The 18,239-nt window shown below is 62.0% G+C and overlaps 3 protein-coding genes across 6 annotated transcripts in view; all 3 read left to right on the forward strand.

The window, feature by feature from the left end:
* Positions 1–2,758, forward strand: part of SLX4 (SLX4 structure-specific endonuclease subunit) — a 29,270-nt gene extending 26,512 nt beyond the window's left edge. For all 4 annotated transcript variants that reach the window (XM_061992863.1, XM_061992866.1, XM_061992865.1 and 1 more), the window contains 3 exons: positions 265–367; positions 567–1,016; positions 1,532–2,758. In XM_061992863.1, coding sequence (XP_061848847.1) covers positions 265–367; positions 567–1,016; positions 1,532–1,868 — 890 coding nt within the window. In that variant the 3' untranslated portion in view covers positions 1,869–2,758. The remainder of the gene's footprint in view (positions 1–264; positions 368–566; positions 1,017–1,531) is intronic.
* A 692-nt stretch (positions 2,759–3,450) lies between these two features.
* Positions 3,451–13,617, forward strand: LOC104554774 (zinc finger protein 501). Its single transcript, XM_061993702.1, has 4 exons — positions 3,451–3,644; positions 5,375–6,551; positions 12,271–12,380; positions 13,506–13,617. The coding sequence occupies exons 1-4, from the start codon at positions 3,554–3,556 to the stop codon at positions 13,529–13,531; spliced, it is 1,404 nt and encodes a 467-aa protein (XP_061849686.1). The 5' UTR covers positions 3,451–3,553; the 3' UTR covers positions 13,532–13,617.
* Positions 13,618–14,817: 1,200 nt separating this feature from the next.
* HMOX2 (heme oxygenase 2) lies at positions 14,818–17,515 on the forward strand. Its single transcript, XM_061991910.1, has 2 exons — positions 14,818–15,261; positions 17,198–17,515. The coding sequence occupies exons 1-2, from the start codon at positions 14,818–14,820 to the stop codon at positions 17,513–17,515; spliced, it is 762 nt and encodes a 253-aa protein (XP_061847894.1).
* Positions 17,516–18,239: the final 724 nt, after the last annotated feature.

The raw sequence follows: 18,239 nt of genomic DNA on the forward strand, positions 1-18,239 counted from the left end.
TTTTAAGGAACCTGTGGTTCCCTTGGTACGTTGAAAGTGTCTTTTGCCTTCTGATCCGCAGTATTTGCAGGGCCAGGCAGAGGTACCATTGTCTGACAGTCTTTCAAGGTCCCTGCCAACCCTTAAGATTGTGTGATTCTGTGAAAGCAGCGCTGCTTAATCAGTTATGAGATAATACTAGAGCATCTGCCACTAAAGGGGGAAGATAGCAGCCATTTTTGGTCCTTCTGTACTAATTCTGCTCGTGGTCATTTCCTTCTGCAGAACCTTCCTGTCAGGAGAACAATGAGCCTCTCAGCAGCCCAGTGACACCGATGCCAGCTTACTCCATGATGGAGACCCCCCAGCTCAAGAAGGAGCTGAGAAGGTTAGCATTGCCTCTCTCTGAGCAGAAACCTGCTGGCAGGTAGTGTGGAAGCAAGCTCCTGGGCTGAACCCGTGGGGAAGCTCCAGTCAGTGGGTTTTGAGGTCACATCGTGCTTTTTCAGCTGCCCACTGGGACTTCCTGAGCTGAGGGTGGAAGGTGCTGTGTTGCCTTAACCTGAGCTCCCGCCTTTCTCTTGCAGGTTTGGGGTTCGTGCTCTCCCCAGACGCCAGATGGTGCTGAAGCTGAAGGAGATCTTTCAGTATACTCACCGGGACACAGACTCTGAGGAGGAGCTGCCCTGTTCCCAGCCCCCCCTGCAGAAGCCCCCGCGCCAGCGCCGCAGGCAGCCCAGGGCAGAGGGGGCTGCAGGCACGGGGCAGCAGCAGCGAGCTGGGGGCACTCCTGCACTGCTCCCTGCAGGCAGTGCTGACTCTGACCTTGTTGGATCCCGTGAGACAGGCTGTGCAGCACCCAAGCAGGGAACCAAAAGGAGACATCACTCAGAAGGAGCCAAAGAGCGGAAAAAGTCGTCTGACTCTCCAGAGAGAGGGTGTCTGGCAGCTGATGGCGAGGAACCGATGCTCACAACATCTCAGGAGTCTGCAGGCTCTTCCCTGGATGGCAGTGACATCTCTTTTGGCTCACAGAGGTAAGGCAACAAAATACTAAACCAAACAGTCAACGGTTCAGGACAGAGATGAGCTGGGGATGTGGCAAAGAGGTGAGTGGCCTATGGTGGCCCTCTTTGGGCACGTCATTTGAAGGTCAGCACCCTCCTACAAAAGAAACAGGCTTTAGATTTAGTCTAATTCCCAGTGAGCTGTTCTCAGAACACAAAAATGCTTGTGGATGCATGTGTGCAAGCCCCAAATCCAACACACCTGGTCTCTGCAAGTTAGAGCAGCAAGGGGCACTTGGTGTTGACTGAGAACCCACAGGCAGAGCAAGGACGGGGCCGAGGTGGCCATGGCATGGCTGGCAGCTCGGGGTGCAGCAGCCTGGGGAGCTGGCACAGCACGTGCCAGCCTCTGCCTCACTCCTTCCATGGGTGCCTCTGTCCGTCTGATCCTCGAGAGGGTGGTCAGAGGAGATGGGGACTTGGGCAGCTCTGGTCCTGTCCTTGGTTCTTCCCTTCATCTCTGGTCTCCTTGATCTTGCTTTTAGTTCTTTCATGAATGGATTTGAAGCCTGTGCTTTTGCCTCTGAGGAGGAAGAAGAGGAGTTTCCAGCGTCTCAGGCAGCAGCTCGGGAGGAAGCCAAGCTGGAGGCAGTGAGGTGCTACATCCGTTCCAACACAGCCCTGTACAACAGGATCCTGTTCTACGAGCCCATCGAGCTGGCTGACCTGCACGCAGAGCTCAAGCTCAACGGCATCCGCATTTCCCAGGCCAAGCTGCTGGACTTCTTAGATGCTCAGTGTATCACATTTACCACAGCCAGAGCCCGCAAGGAGAAGGAGCAGAAAAGAAAAGGGAATAAAAAACAGAGGAGACGATACTGAATGGAGCCCTGTCCTCCATGGTGAGCATTCTGTGCACAGAGGCCTCCCTGGGGAGCTGGACTCTGCATTGCAGGCCCATGCTGGGATCCGTGCCGGGATCCGTGCTGGGATCTGTTCTGGGACCCATGCTGGGATCCGTGCTGGGATCCATGCTGGGATCTGTGGGAGCACTGCTCCTCCTTGTGGCCTGTGGGATGGGCCAGGACTGAGCTGCTGTTCCCAGCCCTCTGCTCTGACTTGCACAGCCTGCTCCACTTGCTGTTCTGCCTCCAGCACGTGGCTTCTCTGGAGCTTCTGCCCCTGATTCAGTTTGCAGTCTGTGGTGCAATTCCTTAACCTGTGTTTCTTAAACCCCTGCAGCAGAGTGGAGCTGTTCTGGGACCTGTTTGTGGTAGCTCCCACAAGTGCCTCTGACACCATGTGTCATGTGGTTTGGGGTTTGGGCACTGGGTGCTGTGTGTCCTTGGTGTTCTGGAGCCATCTGCTCCCCTTTCTCAGCCCCCTTTTGCCCTGTCAGCATAGCTGGAGGACATCCTCCATGGAGATGGCTTTGAGATGACAGTATTACAGGGACCACTGCCTCTCTTCAGCACCTGCTAGAACCCGATCTAAATGTGCTTCTGGGATCAGTTTCGTTCTCAAACTGGACTGATCATGGGCTACAAACTGTCTGGGGCTCCTGGGCAAGTCCTGGACCCTAAACTGTCATGGTTTACATGTTTACTTTCACCAGACAGACTTTTGACTGTCTGGCAGCTCAGAGTCTGAATGGACACACCTCCTCAGAAAAAGGAGCGTTTATAGCCTTGGCACATGTTAAACATTGCCCTGGTTTTGGTACAGCACATCCCCAGTTTTATTTGATGTGTATGATAAACAATAAACAGTTTGTAAGGTACCATTGATAAACTTTCTGACCAAAAAGAGCTCTTCCCCTCACTCTGGGCTGCGGGTAGCACATGAAATGCCTTTTCCTCACCACCTCTCTGTGTGCGTGCATCTTGCTTGAAACACGGGTGTTTATGGCTGAGAGCACTTGTGTCAGGCCTTGGAGGGGGCGCTGCTGGGGGCCTGGAGAGGGGCACAACCAGTGACCCTGTGCAGTGGGGCATCCCCCGCAGAGCGCCGTGCCACAGCTGGGCTGAGCTCAGCAGCTGGGGGCGGTTTCCCTGGCAGGCACATCACTGCACGCTCCAATCCTTCAGCAGAGACCCCCCAGAACACGGGAGCCCCGCAGCGTGCCTCTGCCCAGCGTCCTGCGCTCTGCGGCTGCTCCGTGGCCCAGGCACTCGCCTCGTCAGCCTCGAGGGCTAAGGAGGAATGAGTTCTCCGAGGAGCCCCGTCCTGCTTCCCCGCGCTCGGTGCCTGGGAGGGAGCACAGGGCCGGGCCGAGCCCTGCGCCGGGACCGCAGCGGCAGAGCCCTGCACCGGGACCGCGGGAGGCGCTGCGGGGGGCGAGGGCCCGGCCCGGCGTGAGCCCGATGCGGAGCGGGTCCCGGCCCGGCCGCCCTCAGCAGCGCCCTCAGCCCGCCATTGGCCGCCGCCCGTCACGTGACCCCGGGCGAGCGCTGAGGGCGGCCCCGGCGCCGCCGGTAACGGGCCCGGTCCCGCTGCCCCCGGCAGCCGCTCCCCGGCCCGGAGCCGCTCTGCACGGCCGCTGACAGCCCGGCCGGCCCGCGCCGCCGATGCTCGCCCACAGCGACCAGGAGGAGCCGCCGCGCCTCGGCCGCCGCCGGGCCCGCGGAGCGGAGGCCGCGCTGAGGGGAGGCTGCGCAGGTGAGGGGCGGCCGGGCAACGAGGGGCGGCCGGGCAGGTGAAGGGGCGGCCGGGCAGGTGAAGGGGCGGCCGGGCAACGAGGGGCGGCCGGGCAACGAGGGGCGGCCGGGCAGGTGAAGGGGCAGCCGGGCAGGTGAGGGACTGGTGCGACCCCCTGCGAACCTGCCGCTGAGAAACGCCGCCGGAGCCCGGGCTGGCCCGCGCTCCCTGACAGGGCACCGAGAGGAGCAGGAGACCCGGGGGAAGCAGACGAGCCGTGCTGTGTCCCTGGATGCTCTCCCAGGCCCAAGCAGCCTGCGGCTTCAGGAACTCCTGACCTAGACGTGCTGCCTCGATGTCTCGCTGCTCTCTCTCTGGTGTTCTCTTGCCCTCAGCAGCTGTGTGTGTTTTATCATCCCTGGCAGCTTGCAGCAAGGAGTTCCACGGCCTCTTTAGCTGTTTCGTGAGTTGTGGCTTCTTTCAGCTTGCTTTGAAGCTGCCTTCTAGGAGTTTGATGTCAGGAGTTGTTAGTTCAGAGGAGATGGTGCAGGATGGATCCCTACCCACCCCACAGGCCACTTGTGTTGCAGCCCTCAGATGGCCCCTGTCAGCTGTGCCTCCTCCCAGAACAACGGGCACTTGAGTCATCTCCTCCACAGAGGCTGTTCTGTGCCTTTGCTCTTTCATGTCATGCCTCGGGATCTTCCTCAGCTCCATTGCAGCTCCTCTGAAGTGGGTGCTCTGTCCCCTCATGGTCAGGATGTGGGGTTTGAGCAGTGAGGCAGAATCACATTCTCTTCTATCCTGTTGCTTTGGGTTTTTTCCCCAATGGTCATTAACATTTAGGTGGCAGTTCTGTCTGCCTAGGAGCTGCAGATTTCACCTGGCTGCTCTAACTCCATGGTGCTGTTCCTCAATGAACATCCTAGGCCTCTCCTGGTATAAGTGAAAGGTGTAGGTGCAGGGTGTCTCTTTGGGCACAACACCAACACAGCAAGTCTACCACCTCCATTGTCTGCTCGCCAAGTCTGACGTGTGGGTCAAGAGCTTCATACTGGCCTGCCAGAAATGTCCTCCCCTTCCCCTCTCTTTGGAAATCACCTTTCTCTTTTCCTCCAGGCCTGGGTGCAGCAGCTGCAGACAAATGGAAGTGCCTTAATGGTGAACAGCAAAGTTCCAGTTTCAGTTCCTCTTAAGGGATGATTTTAATGAGAACTGTAGGAGGGGAGAAGTGGCATCACAGACTGTACTAGAAGGCATCTCGGGAGCTTACTGTGGAATCATGTTGTGATGGGTTTATACTGACCAGCAAGGGGAAGATTGGATATGTACAGATATCAGTCTGGGTTGGAATTCTAGACTCTCCTGCCTTCCTTGCCTATGTGGGGTTCAGCAGTGTCCTTCCTCTTCACAGCTCCGCCAGACCCCAGGAGGTGCAGCCAGGAGAGAGCCTTTGAATCTTTAAGCAGGGAAATCTGGAGCTCTGTGTGTTTGTGGCTTTACTCCTCAGCCTGATCCAGTGGAGCACTAGACCTTTACCTTTAGTACATCAATGATTTCAGCAGATTCTGGTGAAGCGTTCAGGGCTGTGTGCAGGGTTTGTTCCTGTGTAGTTTGGAGGGAAATAACAGAACTTGTTCTGCTTTAAGTCAGTCTGCTCAGTTTTTTATAACTCAGCCCCTTTTGAATTTCCCCTGTGCAAAGTTCCCGTCCTGCCTGTGACTCCTCTCTGCATTCTCATCTTATTGCAGCTGAAGATGGGATTGGGAGCGAGAAAAATGCCCACCAAGGCATCGCTGGGCCAGCAGAGCCCGAGGGATTCCTGTCAGGAGTCTCCAAGGAGAACAGATCCCAGAGTCCTGCGCAGGACCCCGTCCTCCCGTGCAGGTCAGAAAGGGCTCAGAGACCTCTGGGGAAGAGGCAAAGCCAAGTGACACCACGGGGGAAAAGCTTCAGGAGGCTGCCAGATGTTATCCAGCAGAGAAATCCTTCTGTGGGGAGACTGACGGTCTGCGGGGACTGTGGAAAGGGCTTCAGGGTGAGCTCCAACCTCGTCCAGCACCGGAGAATCCACACCGGGGAGAAACCCTTCTCCTGCTCCGACTGCGGGGAGAGCTTCCGGCAGCGGTCGCACCTCGTCCAGCACCAGAGAACCCACACGGGGGAGAGGCCCTACGAGTGCTCTGACTGCGGCAAGAGCTTCAGCATGAGCTCGAAGCTGATCCGGCACCAGGTGACCCACACCGGGGAGAAGCCCTACAAGTGCGCCGAGTGCGGGAAGAGCTTCTGCGGGAACTCGCAGCTGGTGCAGCACCGGCGGGTGCACACCGGGGAGAAGCCCTACGAGTGCGGCGCCTGCGGGAAGAGCTTCAGCGTGAGCTCGGCCCTGACGCGGCACCAGCGCGTCCACACCGGGGAGAAGCCCTACGAGTGCCAGGAGTGCGGGAAGAGCTTCAGCCAGAGCTCCGAGCTCATGAAGCACCGGCGGGTGCACACCGGGGAGAGGCCGTACGAGTGCTCCGAGTGCGGCAAGAGCTTCACCGTGAGCTCGGCGCTCATCCAGCACCGCCGCTTCCACACGGGCGAGCGGCCCTACGGCTGCGCCGACTGCGGCAAGAGCTTCACCGTCAGCTCCCACCTCATCCAGCACCGGCGCTTCCACGCCGGGGAGCGGCCCTTCGAGTGCGCCCACTGCGGCAAGAGCTTCCTGTGGAGGTCGGCGCTGCTGCGGCACGGGCGGGTGCACAGCGGGGAGCGGCCCTTCGCCTGCGCCGACTGCGGGGACAGCTTTCGGCAGCGCGCACACCTCACCCAGCACCGGCGCACGCACACCGGCGAGCGGCCCTACGCCTGCGCCCGCTGCGGCAGGGGCTTCGCCGTCAGCTCCGCGCTGCTGCGGCACCAGCACGTCCACGGGCCCCAGGAGGGGTGAGCCTGGGGGGCGGGGCGCGAGCAGCGTCTGTTCCGGAGAACGAGGCCGGAGGGAGACGTGGAAGAAGGGAGGAGCGAGCGCGGGGGTGTGAGGACAGGTGTGTGCCAGGGCGGGGGAAGGCAGTGCTGCTGGACGGAGAGCTCGGGGGAGGAGTTTGAGCAGGCCGGAGCGTGGGGAACGTCCCTCCTTCGCCTCTTCTCGGTGCAGAGCGAACCGCAGGGTCCCTGTCAGAGCCCGCCCGAGCTCTTGCACCGCTCCCTCCCCCAGCCGTGCTCACAAGCTCCGAACCGCCTCCCGGAGCCCGCTGCCCCGCGGCCGGCGCTGCGGCAGGGCCGGAGCCCCCGTGGGAGCGGCGGCGTTACGGAGCCTCCGTTACTCTCGCGCTGCCGAATAAAGCCCCCGCTGCAATGTCCCGTTGGCGCCGTGTCCTTCCGCCCGCCTGCGCATGCGCGGCCGCACGCGCCGGGCGGCCCGGGGGCGGGTTCCCGCGCTGACGTCACGGCCGGCGCCGCCAATCGGCGCGTTGCCCGGCGGTGGCTCCTGATTGGCCGCGCGGCCGCGCCTCCGGCCATAAACGCGCGCGCGCCCGCGCCACGGCTTTCTCTCGCGCCGCGGGACGGGTGAGTGCGCGCGCGCCGCCGGGCCCCTGGCAGCGGGGCCGGGCTCCGGGCTGCCCCCCGCTCCGGGCTGCCCCCCGCTCCGGGCTGCCCCCCGCTCCGGCTGCCCCCTGCTCCGATCTGCCCCCCGCTCCGGCTGCCCCCCGCTCCGGCCTGCCCCCCGCTCCGGGCTGCCCCCCGCTCCGGCTGCCCCCTGCTCCGATCTGCCCCCCGCTCCGGGCTGCCCCCCGCTCCGGCTGCCACCCGCTCCGGCTGCCCCCTGCTCCGATCTGCCCCCCGCTCCGGCTGCCCCCTGCTCCGATCTGCCCCCCGCTCCGATCTGCCCCCCGCTCCGGCTGCCCCCTGCTCCGATCTGCCCCCCGCTCCGATCTGCCCCCCGCTCCGGCTGCCCCCCGCTCCGGCTGCCCCCCGCTCCGGCTGCCCCCCGCTCCGGCTGCCCCCTGCTCCGATCTGCCCCCCGCTCCGCTCCGGCTGCCCCCGCTCCCCCTGCCCCCCGCTCCGCTCCGGGCTGCCCCCCGCTCCGGCTGCCACCCGCTCCGGGCTGCCCCCCGCTCCGGGCTGCCCCCCGCTCCGGCTGCCACCCGCTCCGGCTGCCCCCTGCTCCGATCTGCCACCCGCTCCGCTCCGGCTGCCCCCGCTCCCCCTGCCCCCCGCTCCGCTCCGGGCTGCCCCCCGCTCCGGCTGCCACCCGCTCCGGGCCCGGCTGCTCCCGTTCCGCCTGCCCCGGGCCCTCCCTGCTGGGCTCCCCCGCTCCAGCCCCGCGGTGTCCTATGTGCGTGCCCCCAGCCCTCCCCGCCGGGCTGCCCTCGCTGCCAGGCTCGCCGGGCTGCCCTGCCGCATGGGGAAGGAGGCCGCGCTTTCCCGCTGGGCCGGAGAACCCGTGCGGGACGTCTCGGGGTCGCGTCGGTGCCTCTCTGCGTTGCGGGGCGGCCGGGCCGGGGCCCTCCCAGCCGCAGGCCGGGTTTGTCGGCCGCCGTGCCTTCTGGCCGCTGTCTGAGGCGCGGTGCGCGGCAGGCCGCGGAAGGACGGCCCGCGGCACGGCCCGGGCCCGCAGCGCCCTGTGTGCCGGTGACCCGCCGGGCTCGGGCGCCGTGCCGGGCCTCCCTCGCCGCTCCGTGCCGCTGCCGTGGGCGAGCGGCCGCACAGCAGCCGAGGCTGCGGGCCAGAACAGCTGCCTCGGTCCCGCGGCGATCCCCGTGCGCAGCTTCTCCCGAGGCTTTCGGGACAGGGCTCCCGTGGCACGGGGGCACTTGGCTCTTCTTGACACAGCCGAGCTCAGTGAAGAGCTCGGAGCATGAAGGGCTCTGAGGCTTCCTGCTGTCCCTATTTTCCCATTGTTGGGTGAAACAAATGCCTTATTCATGCCTCGTGGTGCCTAGCACTTGCACACAGTGCTGCATTAAATGCATCGGCTGTAAGTGCCTGTCCCTGGTGCTCCTTGGGGTGTCCGAGGCACAGCTGGCTGCGTGCTGGGACTGGCAGGGCAAGCCCTGACCCTCCCCAGAGCAAAGGCTGCTTGGTGGATTCATGGGTGCCTGTCACGCTGCTCAGTGCCCACATCTAATCAGGGCTGAGTAACTTGCCCCTTGCACTGTCTTCCCAGACAGCATGAGACAGTTCCTGCTGTGCTGCCTGACCCAAGGGCTGTGTCCCAAAATGTGGGACTGGGTGAAATCTGGGGACTCTCAGAGTTTCTGTGAGAAAACTTGAGGTGCTGGACTGCAGCTCGAGGGGACAGCAGCAGTGATCATGTGTGCACTGGTAGAAGTGTCTTAGGCTTGAATTATCGCCTAAACTTAGGCTGTGTCTAAGTAAAATCTTAAACCTACCTGGGATCAAGTCATGTGAGTGAGGCTCCATTTCCAGCACCTCCCTGGAGGGAGGAGGAGAAGGGAAGCTGTCTGATGTGAGTGCCAGGTTGCCCCTGTGATGGGCTGGGTGTCTGGAGTTTGTCCTTGCTGTGGTGATGCTGGGGTGGGCTCAGCCCCGCTCTGCTGCTGGTTGTAGCGAGGATGTGTGCCTGGCATGTGGGGAGACACCTTCCAGTCGAACAGCAGATGTGACCTCTGTGCTGCCCAGGAGCTTGTGAATTACTGGGCTTCTGCCCAGGGTGAAGCCAGGACTCCCAGTGCTGCTCCCTGCAAGAGGCCCGTGACTGTTGGGGTGAAGTGTCTTCCTACCCCGAGCAGAGTGGCTGTGCAACCCCAGGGTGCAGGTGTGGGTAGGGGCAAGCTGGCTAGATGAGGCAGGCGTGTGCTCTTGGAGGGTTTGAACACTGTTATTGGGAAATCAGTGGAGTGCTGAGGTGTGCTGTACCAAAGCTCCTGTCACTGTTGGGTCTATCCCAAGCAGGCTGCTGTCAGGCTACCAGGGAGGTGTTTACCCTGAACATCAGCCAGGCTCTTGATGAGCAGAACTCATTGTAGCAAATGAAACGCTGTCCCAGCCTCTGCAGTGGAGACAAGCTGCTGCTTCAGCCTCTCCTTCGGTGTGTAGGACCTCTTTCAGAGGAGCAGAGTGCACTGAGAAACCAGGGCTGTAGCCAGTGACCATGTTGTTTATCTGGTTCCATCCAAACTCCTCCATCATGACTTTGCACTGATGGACAGTTGAACGTGCAGCCACGATAACGTTTTGCCTAGTTCCTGAAATGTAGAGTGTCCAGACCTGTGTGGGGAATGGAATTCCCCTTGCTCTTGTGTACAAGGGTGCTGTGCTGGGCTGTGCTGCTGCAACACTGGGGCCAAGTTTGGGTAAAGGCTTCTGTGAGCCCATCGGATGGGAAGCAACGTGCTGGTGCAGAGGAATGTGCTCTGAGGGCTCTAACCAGGCAGTCAGTGTCTGTGTCCTGTACAGGGAGGCCTTGGGAGCCTTGAACTGACCAGTGTGTCACTTTGGGTTGGGTTTCACGTCAGCCTTCAGGCCTCCTCAGGGCCCTGCAGTGCTGCAGTGCTCTTTGGATGGGTGGCTGCTGCAGTGTGCTCAGGCAGCACGCCCTGCCTCCAGGACTCTGGCTTGCTGGAAGTGTGAGATTAAACTGGAACCAGTTCATCTAGTTTAATTTTGGAATCTGTGCTTCAAGTGCCTGGCTTGAAGTCAGCTGAGCAGGAAGCCAGGGTGTCATCACAAGTCCCGTGTCAGTGTTGGCAGGAGGCTGGCTGTGCTGCCAGGCTCTTCCCACCCTGTGCCTGCAGCAGCCCCTGGCTCAGCCCAGCCGGGTTGTTTGACCCTTTGCTTTTGTTTCTCTGAGCCCTTGTGCTGGTGCCTTTCTGTCTTGGCTGCATCACCCTGGTGTTAGAGGCCTGAATGACAGAGCCCAGAGGGGAATGGTCACTGAGGTGAGTTGGAGGCCTGTGGGCAGTGGGGTTCCACAGGGGTTGGTTCTGGGACCAGTCTTGTTCAACATCCTCATCAGTGCCCTGGATTTGGGGACAGAGTGACCCTTGATGTGTTCACTGGTGACACCAAACTGCGAGAGGCTGTGCTGCCATTCAGTGAGAGCTGCACAGGCTGAGAGCTGGGCACAGGAACCTCATGAGGTTCAACAAGGGCAAGGGCAGAGTCCTGCACCTTGGGAGGAACAACCCCCTGCACTGGGACAGGCTGGGGGTGACCTGCTGGAGAGCAGCTCCTGGAGAAGGACCTGGGAGTGCTGGTGTGCAGCAAACTAAACATGAGCCAGCAATATGCCCTCGTGGGCAAGAGGCCAGTGGCATCCTGGGGGCGCCAAGCAGTGTGTGGGCAGCAGATTGAGGGAGGCTCTGCTGCCCCTCTGCTCTGCCCTGCTGAGGCCTCAGCTGGAGCCCTGTGGCCAGTTCTGGGCTCCCCAGCTCAGGAGAGACAGGGAACTGCTGCAGAGAGGCCAGTGCAGGGACACCAAGGTGCTGAGGGGATGGAACATGTGTGTGAGGAGGAAAGGCTGCAGCCCTGGGGCTGTTCAGCCTGGAGAAGAGAAGCCTGAGCTCAGGGGCACCTCAGCAGTGCTGTTCAGTCCCTAAAGGGTGGGTGGCAGGAAGTGCTGTGCTTTGTGTGAGCTGCAGCCCAGCAGCTGATGTGCTGGCCCCATGCTGCTGCTCTCCAGCCCCTCGATGGGCCCAGCAGCGACCCCGTGGCTGCAGCTCTGAGGGACCTGGGTGGGAGAGCGTGAGGGGTGGCTCAGTTTGCCAAGGAGCTGGTGAGCAGCTTGGCTCCTGACTGCCTGCGAGGCTGTGCTGATGCTCTGCACAAAGCTGCTTTCAGGCCCGTTTCAGAGATGAGGTGGCTGGATTTCTGGCTGAAGGGGTGCTCAGCTCCTGTTAGCCAGGTGCCTCGCTCCTGCTCCTGGGTGAGTCCTGTGCATCCTGCGCCTGCCAAGGAGACTTTATTTCCCCTTTGTGAAAGAGGAGGAAGAACCCAATTACTTCTAGGATTAGAAGTAAACCCTGCTGAGCTGCAGGAGTGTGGGAGTGGTAGCAGGAGCTACCTGCAGCTCACTCTGCTTTCTGCTTTGACTTTCCATGAGGCACAGCCCTAGAAAGGCAGAGCAGTGGAATCTGCCCATTTCAGAAGTTCTCTGCATATCCTCCATTACAAGGAAGGCTTTGGTTTCCCTGTGACCTGCCTGACTGCAGAGCATAGCTGGTCAGATTACCACTGCTCCCTTCCAGGGGAGGCTCTGTGCTGCTCTGGACAGAAAGTACCTTTTCTTCCTCCTCACTGAAGGAGAGATGTTCCCTCTCCAGTCACCCTGCTTAGGGTCTAGTGTGGGGTGAGCTGTTTGGCAGCACCAGTGGAGAGCAGCTTGGTCTCAATCCCAGTGCTGACTGCTAACGTGGGGGTCTCATCCAGGATCCGTCCTGCACTGGGAAACCTGATGCAGGCTGCTTGCTGTGGTGTTGGTGTCCTGAGGTTAGTTTGTGGTGAGCTGGGGCTCAGTGAGGCAGCTGAGCTGAACGAGTGAGACCTGAGAGTGCCCGAGCTGTGTGATGTGGCCGGTGGCTCCTCACTGCCCCGTGCCATGGGGCAGCTCAGGCTCCCTGCCCCACTGCTCTGTGCCCCACACCCATCCCTCTCCCAAGGCAGCTTCCCTCCAACCCCCCTCTCTCACGTTGCCTTTCAGAGTGTGTAACCCCAGCAGTGAGCAGGAATGCCATCAGCTATGGACGGCTCCGAGGCAGCAGAGGAGGGGGAGACCCTGCGCTATGAGGAGACAGAAGATGACAGTGTGCGGTGAGTCCTGTCTCACAGCACGGCACAGGCACAGCAAGGGCAAGGCAGGAGGCCTGCCAGGCAAAGGGCTGATGCTTCTCCTCATCTGAGAAGGAGTGAGGGACTCTCAAAGGGGATTACTCGTATATATGTGCAGTAAAATCTGTTCAGTCAAACTGTACTGGAGGGGTGGAAGGGATGGGAAGGAGCCATCAGGCCCAGGCTGACAAGAAGCAGTTAGGGGAGTTTTTAGCCTCCAGTAACAAACTGGCATTTCAGAAATGCTTTGTACCTGTGGCAGTTGGGCTTGTGCCTTCCTGGCTGAGGTGAAAGGGGATAGGGTGCTTCCCAGCATACCCAGATGGGCTGGGAAGTGAATGCTCCTGGCTGTGGAGCCCAGGAGCTGCCCTGTTCAGCTGCTCAGAGGGGCTGGAGTGTCCCAGCTCTCCCTCACAGCTCACACACGTGTGCTCTCATACAGAATGTCAGGTGCACTCAGGCTTCAGCCTGGGTGAGAACAGACGTTGATAACTGCACGGCACTCCAGGGAAGTCCAGTGCCTGTAACCTGAAATCAGGGACTTCTTCAGGACGACAACTTGTGGAAACCTGCCAGAGCAGGGTGATTTGGGATAAATAAGCTTTGTAAGGGTGTGCTTGCCCTGTTTTGCCCTTCAGCTTGTATTTCCTGACCTGCAGCTTATACCCAAGTTGGAAAAGCTGGGGTCCTGCCTGTGCATGCATGTGCTCTCCCCTTCTGGAGTGGCCACGGAGGATCTCACCCAGGCTCCCCTGCCCTTTACCCTGCCCCAGTAGTTGCTCTTCATATGCTCAAGGGTGCCTTTTGTAGTATTGTTGGGGCTCCCATGGAAGAGAGGCAGAAGTCACAGTGCAGGGATCAGAGGTCCTTGGCAATTGGTCCAGGATCCTGGGTCTGAGCCCTTGGTAAGCCCCAGCCCCAGAGTGGCAAGTCTGGTTGGCACATGGGTGCCCATGTCTGCAGAAGGAGCCTCTGTCTGCTTCCTCCTGGGGTGCCAGCCCCAGCCCTTGTACCTGCTCCAAACAGGACCCAAGCAGGGAGGGAGCAGGGATCCCTCGTGGGTGCGTGTGGGATGGGGTGAAAGGAGCTCTCCCTCTGTGCCTGCAGCCCCACCGACCTCTCAGAGCTGCTGAAGGAGGGCACCAAGGACTCCCATGACCGTGCAGAGAACACACAGTTTGTCAAAGACTTCCTGAAAGGGCGGATCAAGAAAGAGCTGTTCAAGGTGAGTCGGCTCTGCTCCCAGGCAGGGAGGCTCTGGGTGCCTGGGGCCCAGAGGCAAAACACAGGGAGGACACTTGCCTGGGGCCAGCAGGGTGAGGAGCTTGTTGGCCCAGCAGTGAGTTGGGAGCACTGAGCTGCTGGCCACACATCTCCTGCTGCTCCAGGCAGGTGCAGCTGCAGCACGGGTACAGGTGGCATAAACTGCTCAGGAGCGAAATCCTGGAGGGATTACAGCCCTTAATCCATCCTCTGCAGGACAGGCTGTTTTCCATAGGCTTCAGGTCAGATTGCTTTCTCAGCTGTGCAGAAGAGCTGGTGTTCTGGGTCTGAGCAGCGCTGTCAGATCCTGCAGGTCTGGATGGACCCTTGGATCAGGGTGGTCCCTGTGCTGTGCTCTCAGTGACAGAGGCCCAAGCACGCAGCCACCAACGTTAGACTAATTCTTGGCTCATGCTCTGTGGGCAGAGTTTGATTGACAGCAGCTGAACAGGAGCCAGCAGCGTGCCCAGGGGGACAAGAAGGCCAAGAGCATCCTGGCTGGGATCAGCACTGGGGCAGCAGCAGGAGCAGGGCAGGGATTGTCCCCTGTGCTGGGCACCTGGGAGTGTTGAGCCTGGAGAAGAGGAGGCTGAGGGCAGCCAGCAGCACTCTCTGACACTCCCTGACAGGAGGCTGCAGGGAGCTGGGGGTCGGGCTCTGCTCCCCAGGCAGCAATGACAGGACAAGAGGCAATGGGCTGCCGCTGCCCCAGGGCAGGCTGAGGCTGGAGCTGAGGCACAACTGTTTCCCTGAGAGGGGTGTCAGCCCCTGTGCCAGGCTGCCCAGGGAGCTGGGGGAGTGCCCAGCCCTGGAGGGATCCCAGAGCCCTGGAGCTGAGGTGCTGAGGGCTGTGGGTCAGTGGTGGCTTTGGCAGCGCTGGGGGAAGAGTTGGATTTGATGAGCTTAAAGGTCTTCTCCAGCCCCAGCAGTCCTGTGAATCTGTGAACACAGGCAGAGAAGAGCCTCTGACCCTTCAAGTGCCTGGGACAGGCTCTGCAGAGTGGGGCTGTCACTGGGGCTCCTCTGCTGTGTGTGGGGGGAGCAGGGCCGTGGTGCCACGTGCCAGGCTGGGGAGCAGCTCCTCACCTGAGCTCTGCTTTGTCCTCAGCTGGCCACTGTGGCACTTTACTTCACCTACTCTGCTCTGGAAGAGGAAATGGATCGCAACAAGGACAACCCAGCCTTTGCTGCTCTGTACTTCCCGCTGGAGCTTCACCGCAGAGAAGCCTTGGCCAAAGACCTGCAGTATTTCTATGGAGAAGACTGGAGAGACAAGATCCAGTGTTCAGAGGCAACTCAGCACTACGTGGACAGAATCCATCACGTGGGACAGCACGAGCCAGAGCTGCTGGTGGCTCACGCGTACACACGCTACATGGGGGACCTCTCGGGTGGCCAAGTGCTGAAGAAGGTGGCCCAGAGGGCCCTGAAGCTGCCCAGTACCGAGGAAGGGATCCAGTTCTACACCTTTGACAACATTTCCAATGCACAGCAGTTCAAGCAGCTCTACAGAGCGAGGATGAACGCTCTGGACTTGGACAGGGACACCAAGGAGAGGATCGTGGAAGAGGCCAACCGAGCCTTCAGGTTCAACATGCAGGTACTGAGCCCTGGGCTCGTGGGTGCTGCTGCTCGGGGCCTGGCTGGCTCCTGGGCTGTCAGCTCGTCCAGGCAGAGGGCTGGGCCTGAGCCCCCCAGAGCCCCTGCTCCTTGGGGTGGGATTCCAGGCTGAGCCAGCTTCTGGAGCCATGGCTGGGCTGGGCAGGACTTCCCTGCCGTGCTCCAACACCACAGCCGAGCCTGTGGTCCAGGCAGCACTGAGGTGGCTTCAGGAGCAGCTTCGCATGGGCTATGGGTGTCTCTGAAGCAGGGAGGGAGCAGAGCTCTGGCTCCTGGGCAGCCTCAGAGGGTTTGAGCCTCTTGCTCCACACTTGATACAGCTCATCTGTTACAGCTGATGTGTTGCCCAACAGCCAAAAACGTCTGTGGGCTCTTGTCCCCTGCCTCAGTATTTGCCTTTCATGAAACCTGACTGAGCTGCCACGTGCCCCGGGGGGCTGAGCGTGATGGTAGCTACTGGATGGAAGCTTTGTCTCTGCCACTTGGTGTAGCTGAAACTGGCCAGAAACTTGGTGGTTGGCTCCTGGTGAGCTGCAGGCTGCCTGGCCAGGGCACGAGCAGGGGCAGTGGTCCCAGCCAGGGCTGCGCGGGGACGGGCGAGTGCGTGGCCTCAGGCTCCTGCCTGCAGCAGGCTGGGGGCGGCCAGGGGCTGCCCCGGGATGGGCTGTGGCCTCCCAGAGCCTTGGCCTCCATGGGTCTGCACACAGCTCCTCCCGAGGGAGGAGCATGTGCTGCCTTTGTGGGGGTAGGAGGGGTCCTGCCTGTTCCCATGGAGGGCGCTGCAGGGTGTGTGTGAGGGGCTGCAGGGTGTGTGTGAGGGGCTGCACGGTGTGTGAGGGGCTGCAGGGTGTGTGTGAGGGGCTGCAGGGTGTGTGTGAGGGGCTGCAGGGTGTGTGTGGGGCTGCAGGGTGTGTGTGAGGGGCTGCAGGGTGTGTGAGGGGCTGCAGGGTGTGTGTGAGGGGCTGCAGGGTGTGTGTGAGGGGCTGCAGGGGGTGTGTGTGAGGGGCTGCAGGGGGTGTGTGTGAGGGGCTGCAGGGGGTGTGTGTGGGGGGCTGCAGGGTGTGTGTGAGGGGCTGCAGGGTGTGTGTGTGGGGGGCTGCAGGGTGTGTGTGGGGGGGGCTGCAGGGTGTGTGTGAGGGGCTGCAGGGTGTGTGAGGGGCTGCAGGGTGTGTGTGGGGCTGCAGGGTGTGTGTGAGGGGCTGCAGGGTGTATGAGGGGCTGCAGGGTGTGTGTGAGGGGCTGCAGGGTGTGTGTGAGGGGCTGCAGGGTGTGTGAGGGGCTGCAGGGTGTGTGAGGGGCTGCAGGGTGTGTGTGTGGGGCTGCAGGGTGTGTGTGGGGCTGCAGGGTGTGTGTGGGGCTGCAGGGTGTGTGAGGGGCTGCAGGGTGTGTGTGGAGCTGCAGGGTGTGCAGGGGGCTGCAGGGTGTGTGTGTGGGGCTGCAGGGTGTGTGTGTGGGGGGCTGCAGGGTGTGTGTGTGGGGGGCTGCAGGGGGTGTGTGAGGGGCTGCAGGGTGTGTGTGTGGGGGGCTGCAGGGTGTGTGTGTGGGGGGCTGCAGGGGGTGTGTGAGGGGCTGCAGGGGGTGTGTGTGAGGGGCTGCAGGGTGTGTGAGGGGCTGCAGGGTGTGTGTGAGGGGCTGCAGGGTGTGTGAGGGGCTGCAGGGTGTGTGAGGGGCTGCAGGGGGTGTGTGTGAGGGGCTGCAGGGTGTGTGAGGGGCTGCAGGGTGTGTGTGAGGGGCTGCAGGGTGTGTGTGGGGCTGCAGGGTGTGTGTGGGGGGGGCTGCAGGGGGTGTGTGTGAGGGGCTGCAGGGTGTGTGAGGGGCTGCAGGGTGTGTGTGAGGGGCTGCAGGGTGTGTGAGGGGCTGCAGGGTGTGTGGAGCTGCTGCCCTGCCCGCCTCACGCACACTCTGCCCGCCCGCAGGTGTTTGAGGAGCTGGACGGGATCGGGAGGGCGCTGCCGGAGGAGGCTCAGGACGGAGGGTCCGCAGCCCACGCTGGGAAGGGAGACCCGCGGAAATGCCCGTACTACGCGGGCAGAGCAGGTGAGTGGTGGGCGCCGGCAGAGCTGCACCGGCGGCTGCCCCGGCCCGCGGCACTGACGGGTCTGTTCCTGCCAGGCACGGCCCCCGGCTGCCCCTGCCACGCCGCCCTGGCCCTGGCCACGCAGCCCCTGGTGCAGCTCGTCCTGGCAGCCTGCCTGGCTGCGGCAGCGGGAGCCGCGGCCTGGTACGTCCTGTGAGGGGCTGCGGCGGGGGCTCTGCGGGGGACGGGGGGCCCTGACCCAGAGCCTGCCCTGGGCCCAGGCTCACAGGGGCTGCGAGCAGCAAACGCCCCAGGGACCCCGCAGCACCCTCAGAGACTCTGCACGGAGGGAGGGCGAGCGCTGCCCTACCGCGGCTGTAGCTGACACGTGCGGGGGGCTGTGGATTGCCCTGCCCAGGCTGCCGCAGCTTCCCAGCCTGGAGCTGTCTCCTCCTGTGCTGGCACCAGCTTCACACGCTTGGCTTCTCTTCTCCCCTGGGAGCAGGCTCTGCAGGGGGCTTCCCAGCCCGGGCAGACACACAGCTGGCGTTGGTGGCCCTGCAGGGGCTGAGCCCCAGGGCCTTTGGCTCCAGGAGAGAGTCCTGCTTGGCACAGGAGCCCAGGGACCATGTCTGAGGGGTGTTGGAAGAAGCTCCCAGAGGCAGGAGGGTGTGAAGGTGACAAATGTGCAACAGGGGGCTTGTGGGGTTTTGTTCTGAAGCCTTGACTGGAATAAAAAGTTGCAATGCTGTAGCTGGGGAAGCCCAAAGTGTCTCTCTGGGAGCAGAAGGGAGCTGTGCCCCAAGGGGGAGGTCTGGGGGGGGTGTGGAGGAGAAGGGGGAGGTTTGGGCTCCCACTCTGTGCCTCTTTCCCCACACCTATCCCCACTGCTGCCCAGGCCCTTCCCCAGCTGCTGGGGGCAGGGCACAGGCTGGGGGTTG

This window comes from Colius striatus, chromosome 3 (genome assembly GCF_028858725.1).
Source record: "Colius striatus isolate bColStr4 chromosome 3, bColStr4.1.hap1, whole genome shotgun sequence".
In the NCBI taxonomy this organism is placed as follows: Eukaryota; Metazoa; Chordata; class Aves; order Coliiformes; family Coliidae; genus Colius; species Colius striatus.

Bases quoted from the DNA above. Each gene is read 5' to 3' on its own strand.
- LOC104554774 (XM_061993702.1), top strand. From the start codon at position 3,554: ATGCTCGCCCACAGCGACCAGGAGGAGCCGCCGCGCCTCGGCCGCCGC. The intron at 3,645-5,374 runs GTGAGGGGCGGC...ATCTTATTGCAG, and splicing joins GCTGAGGGGAGGCTGCGCAG to CTGAAGATGGGATTGGGAGC. The intron at 12,381-13,505 runs GTGAGTCCTGTC...CTGTGCCTGCAG, and splicing joins ACAGAAGATGACAGTGTGCG to CCCCACCGACCTCTCAGAGC.
- HMOX2 (XM_061991910.1), top strand. From the start codon at position 14,818: ATGGATCGCAACAAGGACAACCCAGCCTTTGCTGCTCTGTACTTCCCG. The intron at 15,262-17,197 runs GTACTGAGCCCT...GCCCGCCCGCAG, and splicing joins CCTTCAGGTTCAACATGCAG to GTGTTTGAGGAGCTGGACGG.